The 6,909-nt window shown below is 52.9% G+C and overlaps 4 protein-coding genes across 4 annotated transcripts, besides 7 other annotated features; all 4 read right to left on the reverse strand.

The window, feature by feature from the left end:
* Position 1: 1 nt before the first annotated feature.
* Positions 2 to 28: a microsatellite.
* A 113-nt stretch (positions 29 to 141) lies between these two features.
* On the reverse strand, positions 142 to 1,302 carry Tco025E_06179 (uncharacterized protein; the record flags this gene model as incomplete). The annotated part of the gene is made up of 1 exon (XM_029373067.1): positions 142 to 1,302. One exon carries the CDS (start codon positions 1,300 to 1,302, stop codon positions 142 to 144), a length of 1,161 nt encoding a protein of 386 aa, XP_029226817.1.
* Positions 1,303 to 1,430: 128 nt separating this feature from the next.
* Positions 1,431 to 1,473: a sequence feature (A-rich).
* Positions 1,474 to 1,767: 294 nt separating this feature from the next.
* Positions 1,768 to 1,791: a microsatellite.
* Positions 1,792 to 1,942: 151 nt separating this feature from the next.
* Positions 1,943 to 2,575, reverse strand: Tco025E_06180 (putative RNA-binding protein; the record flags this gene model as incomplete). Its single annotated transcript, XM_029373068.1, has 1 exon — positions 1,943 to 2,575. The coding sequence occupies one exon, from the start codon at positions 2,573 to 2,575 to the stop codon at positions 1,943 to 1,945; it is 633 nt and encodes a 210-aa protein (XP_029226818.1).
* Positions 2,576 to 2,791: 216 nt separating this feature from the next.
* Positions 2,792 to 2,818: a microsatellite.
* A 206-nt stretch (positions 2,819 to 3,024) lies between these two features.
* Positions 3,025 to 3,076: a microsatellite.
* A 62-nt stretch (positions 3,077 to 3,138) lies between these two features.
* Positions 3,139 to 4,182, reverse strand: Tco025E_06181 (replication factor C, subunit 2; the record flags this gene model as incomplete). Its single annotated transcript, XM_029373069.1, has 1 exon — positions 3,139 to 4,182. One exon carries the CDS (start codon positions 4,180 to 4,182, stop codon positions 3,139 to 3,141), a length of 1,044 nt encoding a protein of 347 aa, XP_029226819.1.
* Positions 4,183 to 4,973: 791 nt separating this feature from the next.
* On the reverse strand, positions 4,974 to 6,782 carry Tco025E_06182 (uncharacterized protein; the record flags this gene model as incomplete). The annotated part of the gene is made up of 1 exon (XM_029373070.1): positions 4,974 to 6,782. The coding sequence occupies one exon, from the start codon at positions 6,780 to 6,782 to the stop codon at positions 4,974 to 4,976; it is 1,809 nt and encodes a 602-aa protein (XP_029226820.1).
* Positions 6,783 to 6,811: 29 nt separating this feature from the next.
* Positions 6,812 to 6,876: a microsatellite.
* A 1-nt stretch (position 6,877) lies between these two features.
* Positions 6,878 to 6,906: a microsatellite.
* The last annotated feature ends 3 nt before the right edge of the window (positions 6,907 to 6,909 follow it).

Consider the following 6,909-nt stretch of genomic DNA (forward strand, 5'->3'; position numbering starts at 1 on the left):
CTATATATATATATATATATATATATATTGTGTTTTTCTTATTTTATTTTTATTTTTGCGTTGCGTATATGTATTTGCCCACCCAACCTCCTTTTTCCTCTTCTTCCTCCGCCGCGGCGCCTCCCGGGGCCAACCCAGCGGCTATTTCACAGCGGCAAAGTACGGCAGCATGCCTCTCCCTGAGCGAAAGAAAGCCTCCAGCGTACAATCCGGCGGCACATTTCGTTGTTCTTCCCAACGCGTGATAAACTCCGATTTTGAAACAACTCTTCCGCCGTATTTTTCCTCAAACTGCCTCATGTAGTCTAAGCAAAACCCCCAATACCAGATGTTGTACCCGCACTGCTGCAGCGCATCACCCAGCAGTTTGGTGACGAAGGTGCCGAAGCCCTCCGGCGAGCGTCGCATGGTAAACATGGTAAAATCGTGATAGACGCAACCGAGGGAGTATCCCAGACATCCAGCAAGAACCGCGCCACTACTTTGTTCCAACAGCTCCACCGCCACTATACATACGCCGCATTCTGGATGACACGCCATATTCGCGAGAAGTTCAATGTAGCTGGATTCTAACCATGTGAACTCATTTCGCATCGTATGATATTCGCGTGCCAAGTAAAGCGAGTCTCGAATGTCCCGATTCACAGCCACCACAAAGCGATCATGCGACACGAGTCGCCGCACCTTTCTACTGTTTCGCCAAGGAATGTTTTCCTGCTTCAAATCCAAGCAGAAGCGCCCTGTGGCGCCGTTTGGTAGCAGGTATATGGGTCTTTCATCCACCTCACTCGGAAGCGCAAAAAGGGAGTGGTAAAACAAAAGATGCAGCAAGGTCGATTTCGGCATTTCAAACTGCTCAACAAACATAAAGTCGCCGCTCTGTGACAACAAACAATCGAGGAAGTCGTCCCGGTAGAGAAGCCGGACGTCCAAAATGGCATACGCTGAACAAAACGCCAATGGCCCCTTGTATTGACGTAACGTCAAAAGAGCCGTAGAAGACGATACTGCGGCCACGCCGCTTTCGTGGCCATTGCAGCCCACGGAATCAGCGTCAGCCGCAGCCGCATCTCCTTTCTCCACCACGACATCGACAAGGTACGTTCTTCCCGTATCCAAGGCCCACAGAGTTGCCATATATTTCCCCGCTGAATATCCTTTGCGTTTTGCGTGAAGTGGCCATGCTTGCTGTGACGGACTCGCTCCCCATGAGCCGACTGGCCGACAGTCTTGAATAGTGAATGGGCACGAGCTCACCACATCCACGTAGTTCTCACCCGCTCTCCACTGAAGAAGAGTCATACCTTTCCACCCACGTTCCTTCCCCCACCCACCCCGTACAGTTTCTGTCCAAACGACAGAGCAACTACCCGAGGCAAGAGCAAAAATAGTAAGGCTTGCTTTGTCTTGCTCTTATTCCGCCGTGTGGGAAAAAACCAAACAACCAACCAAACAAGCAAAAAAAAAAGACAATATTGGGCAGGAAAAAAGAGGAAAGCGCAGAGAGCGGAATACAAGCAATGGTTGCACCGACATCTCTTCTTTCCCCAAGCCATTGGTAGCCTCACCTTTCCTCGCCCCAAAGGGCGGAGGCCAGCCCTTCCATAATTCACGACGCAGACTTGCGGGCGATGGGACACGAAAAGGGAAAATACTCTTTTTTTTTTTACTTGTTGGTTTTCTCACCTCACATCCTCCCACAGCCCTCGTTTCTTACTGCACGTTTTTAGTGCTGGCGTTCGTTGAGGCGGGCAGGTGTGTGCTTCTTATATATATATATATATATAATATCTTTCTCTCTTTACCTCCTTGTTCTCCCCGTCTGTCTGCTCCAGGTACCGCCCTTGGCTAACGCGGCGCACCACCGCGAGTTGCGGCGACACGCACGCGCTCCGTCGTCTGCCGTCGAGCAAGAGAGACCGTTATTACCTACATTGCGCCGCTAATGCGGCCCGCCGCGTCCGCGCCCTCGACCGCGTCCTCGCGCCGGTCCGCAAAACGGGTTGAAACCACCACCACCACCCATCATGCTTGCAGCCATCATTGTTGCCGCCATCGCCATTTGCTGTTGCATCGAGCCCGCTCCTCCACCGCGAAAGCCGCCCCGCGGAAAACCACCCGCCCCCCTACCGCGCTGAAACGCCGGAATGTTATCGCGCTTCATCGCAACATTCAACGGCTTCCCATGTAGTGACTGACCATCCTTCAAGATTCCCGCAGCTGCCTGTTCGGGCGTTTCGAACTCTATATACGCAGTACCCTTTAACTGCCCAGTAAACTTGTCCCGCAACATGGTGAGTCGTTTAATCGTACCACACGAACTGAAAAACACCCGAAGCTCCCCTTCCGTTGTACGAGGGTCCATCCCACCTACAAAAATAGATGCGTTTTTCGTGGCCACAGATCCCGTGCTCTTTCGGTGGCCTTCGTCTTGGGCTGCGGTCTGTTGCAGCGTCTTTAGCCGTAGATCTTCCTGGAGGTCGCTCACTTGCCGCTGCATCTCCTGCAGTTCGGCCTCTGGATCCACCTCGGTGTTGAACTGGACATCACTCTCGTCAGACGGCTTTGAAGACATGCCCCGCTTGCCTGCTTTCCTTCACTAAAGCAGGAGGTGTGAGAAAAGGGCATGAAATGCAGCAGGCCAAGCGCCAGAGTCAGTAATAACAGTCATACAGAATGAGAAGAGGGGGGGGGGAAAAAAAACACATCATGCGTGGAGGCGGCAGGATACGGGTACACTGCAGCCTGCCAGGGGTGTGCACCGCAGAGGCGGATGGAAAAGGGGAACCAAACACACACACACACACACACACACACAACAAACAAGAAAGAAACACCACCAAGACGGCAACAAGAAGAGAAAATGTAACAATCTGTGCGTTTCGGCAACTAACTCCCACGTTCAACTTCTTTGGCTGCCATTGAGCGCATTCCCTTCTCTCCTTCTTGGTGTTCCTTCTCTCGTTTATTCCAACTTTCCTCACCCGCGCCAAAAAAGAAAAAGAAGAAAAGAGAACAAAAGAAAGCAGCGCCATGCAAAGCAGCCAGCAGCAGCGCAAGCAGTACGGCATCACCAAGGGTCTATGCTTGTCCTCCTCTTGTTGTCGTATTTAGTTATATCCCCCGATTTCTGACGAGTCACAGAGCGCAGATGGTGGTCCCCAAGTCCAGAAGCTGCAGCAAGTCGTCACCGCCGTCCGACAAACGCTTCTCCACATCACAGAGCTTCAACGCAACGCAGCTCCGCTGAAGAGAATTCAAGGGACAGGTTGGATCTGTAATGTACCGCTGCAGCTGCGAAAGAAGCTGGCTTGCCGGGTAGCCCTGCGCAACAAGCTCCTTCGTCAAGGAATACATTTCATCAAAGTTTTTCGTCACAAGTGCCTTCAAGTATTTTTGCAACATCTCCATTGGCACACTACCCGAAACTTCCAAAAAATCTTCATGTGTGAGATCATTTCCATGCGCCTTCTGTGCGTACTGCAAATACATGATGGCGGACCGCAAGTCTCCGCCACTCACCCAGTCTAACGCCTCCAGCGAGGCATCCGATACAGCTAGGCCCTCCGACTGCGCAATTTCACGAATCCGATCATACAAGGTTTGCTTAACAAGCGGTTTAAACCGGTATTTGGCACAGCGGCTGGCTATGGGATCAATGATGCGGCTGACGTAGTTACAGAGAATGCAAAAACGTGTGACGTCACTGAAGTCCTCCATCATCCGACGCAAGGCGGCCTGCGCATCCGGCAACAGCGCGTCTGCCTCGTCCATAATAATAAGCTTAAATTGCGGAACGGGATACACTTTGCCATCGGACTGCGTCTTTTGCCCAACATTGCCAACTGCCGTCTGCGCAAACACCTTCACTTTTTCGCGTATAACCTGAATGCCTCGATCATCACTCGCGTTGAGCTCTCGCACGCGCTTGTGCACGTAATCAGGCCCAAAAAGTTCCCGCGCCACGGCGAGGATTGCCGTTGTCTTTCCCGTGCCAGGCGGGCCGTGAAAGAGAAAGTGCGGCATGCTTGCGCGCGACTGAAGACTGGCCCGCAGCGCACTCACCGCCTCCTCCTGTGACTTCACCTCGTTTAGAGTCTGTGGCCTGTACTTCTCCACCCAAGGCGTCACACTTGGCCTGGCCTCCAGCCGTGGCCGTTTGGCTGCGGGAGGGCAAGTCATCCCGCTCTTCCTGGCTCAGTCCCAGACTTAAATACTTCACCACCACACTCCCCGCACAAGTAACGCTGCGTGTTCCAGCCGCTCGAGAAAAAACACCCATGCGTAGCAACAAAGACGCCAACAAGAAAAAAAATAATAATAATGCAAATGATAGTCACGGGATGGGCTCATAGCAACCTTAACAAGGCACCTGGCCGAAGTATTAGCATTAGTGCTCGTAGTCGCACCAATGACATTACGCATCCCGCAAATCATCAACAAACCGTCATGGACGTAATACAAGGCATAGATACAAGTATGTCCATGTGACTGCGTATCACATCCAACGAAAGGAAGGGTTCAAGGATAAGCAATCTTTTTTTTATTCATTTACCTCTTTGCTGCCGCAAACACCATCAGTCTTCTTTGGGCACTTCAAACCGCAAGGCGTCCCAAAGAATTTACTTCTCACTAAGTAGTGCTTCCATCCCACGCATTACCCCCCCCCCGCACACACACAAAGATTTTTTTTTTGTGTTTCAGTTTTGGTTCCTCTGCATCTTAACTGCATCTCCCCGCGCCGCCCATTCGCAACACGCAACACTTGCAATGGTGTAAACCCCTCTTCGGAAATCGCCGTTACCGGTTGAGAGTCGCAGCAGCGCTGCACTACAAAGCGGAGAAGCGTTCCTGCTTCTGTTTTTTTTTTGCGTGTGTGCTTTTCTTTTTTTTTATATTCCGTGAGTAGAGAAGAAAATCTATGACAGTTCCAAGCAGCTATTGATTCGTCGTTTCCAGTTATGCCGCGGACGTCAGTGACGTAAGGCGGGGAGAGACGAAGCCTCTTCTATCTTGCGACGCAACGAGGCGCTCAATTTCACGGCCTTCGGCTGTACTGGCGGAGCAGGCGCAGCCTCGTCTTCCAGCAGAGAAAATGAATGAAGCCGAATTCTGGTGGGGGTCTTCAACTGGGGGCTGTTCCCCCGCGAGGGCACAGCGGGAAGCCTGGTTGGCTGCGCTCCCTCATGCAGCGTATCCAGCGTCCCGAGGCAGGCGGAGGTATCGTAGATGTCCACCGTGAAGGGCTGCGTGCACTCGCGCCGCACCGCATGTGTTCTGGACGATGTGGTGGGTGTGCTGAATTGGGCCGTGCCACGCTGCACGCTGGGGCCGGTGGAGACCCGCCTTTCCGCATCTCCGCCAAACACAACTTTGTCAAGGTCTTCAACGTCATCCAGGACCCCGCTCAGCTCCATCTCCTCCTGCAGAATGAGAGATTCGGATTTCCGGTTTACCGTCACGTTGGGCGCCCCAGCGAAGTGGACGAGGGCAATATAAAGTGTCCGTGCCATCTTTCTGCACGCACTGTCCCCAGTCTCCATGTACTTCGCCGACACCGCGGCAAGGTTGGGGTGGGCCGCGCAGGCTTCACCCCGCGAGGCGACAACGCCAAGGACAAGATAGCCCAAACACTTGCGCCGCAGTTCCGGGTGAGTGCCAGATTCTAGACCATCTATGATGCATTTTAGCGCCGCCGCGTTGCCTCCGCTGCCAATTACAAGAACCCGAAGAGCGGCGTGCGTGGCCTGTGCGATTGCCGACACCGTGACAAAGACACCACGCACAAGAACAGAACACCACTTGGCGAGGGCCACTTTCAGTGGCCCCTCTTGGTAAAGCCTTGCGGGGGTTCTTTCTGCGATACTCACCATAACATTACACGCCTGTCGGCATACCGCGGAGCGCTTTTCCGCAGCGCACACTGCCAAAGGGCCTGAAAGATGGGATGCCACCTGACGGATATGGAGAAGAAATTTATCTTCCTCCATCATGTCTATCCAGGAATTGATGGTTCGCAGGGCACTTACTCGATCCCCTGCTGTCTCTGTCGTAGATGTGCACACGTGTGCCAGTCGACGGAGCTCTTTTTCTAAGTCTTCATCAGATGGCAGAGTAGCCGTTACTTCTGTTGAGGTTCCACCCTCAGAGTGTCCACGCGAAGTCTCCGACAGGGTGTGCCCCAAGAGCGATAACAGCGATGCCTCGTCCTCCACCATGTAGAATTTGAACATGACCTCAGGAACGCTTCCCGAGGCGGCATCAATATAGTCCAGGTACTCTATGGATTGCCGCAATGCAGTCTCCGCAATTGTGAAGTCATTGCCGTCCTCCACCTTGATGCGCAGCAGGGTTCGAGTGGTTTTACTCAGGGCCACCATGGCATCTAACACATCAGCCGGAACAGCGGTTCGAAGGCGGGGCTCTAATTGAATCGCGTTGGTCCGAGACAGCACCTTTGCTTGATGCATCGGCACCGCACCATCGCGTCGCTGCTTGTCAAAGCTGACAACGTCTCCCATGCCAATGTGCATAAGGCACTGAAAGACGGTTTCTGGTGAGCTGCTAAGCACGCTCGCTGTGGACCTCACACGCTGAAAGAAACTCAGCACCTCCTTCATGACCCGGTGGACTTCCTGGAGCTGAGCAACCGTGTGAGGCGGGCGCCGAAGCGCCCCGTGCAGCTCCATCTGACGCTGCAACAAGGTGCCAACATCCATGACTTTACCTACAACTAGAGCTCTTCCGCCCACCCCCTTGGACTCACTCTTCTGCCGCCCCATTGTATGGAGAGAAAAATAGCGAAAGCAGGCACACATACCCACGCACATATCTACACACACAAATGCGAGCAAACCCCCCCCACACACACAAACAGATATATATATATATATATATATATATATACTA

Source organism: Trypanosoma conorhini (genome assembly GCF_003719485.1).
Source record: "Trypanosoma conorhini strain 025E chromosome Unknown Tco_14.4_contig_00401, whole genome shotgun sequence".
Taxonomy (NCBI): domain Eukaryota; phylum Euglenozoa; class Kinetoplastea; order Trypanosomatida; family Trypanosomatidae; genus Trypanosoma; species Trypanosoma conorhini.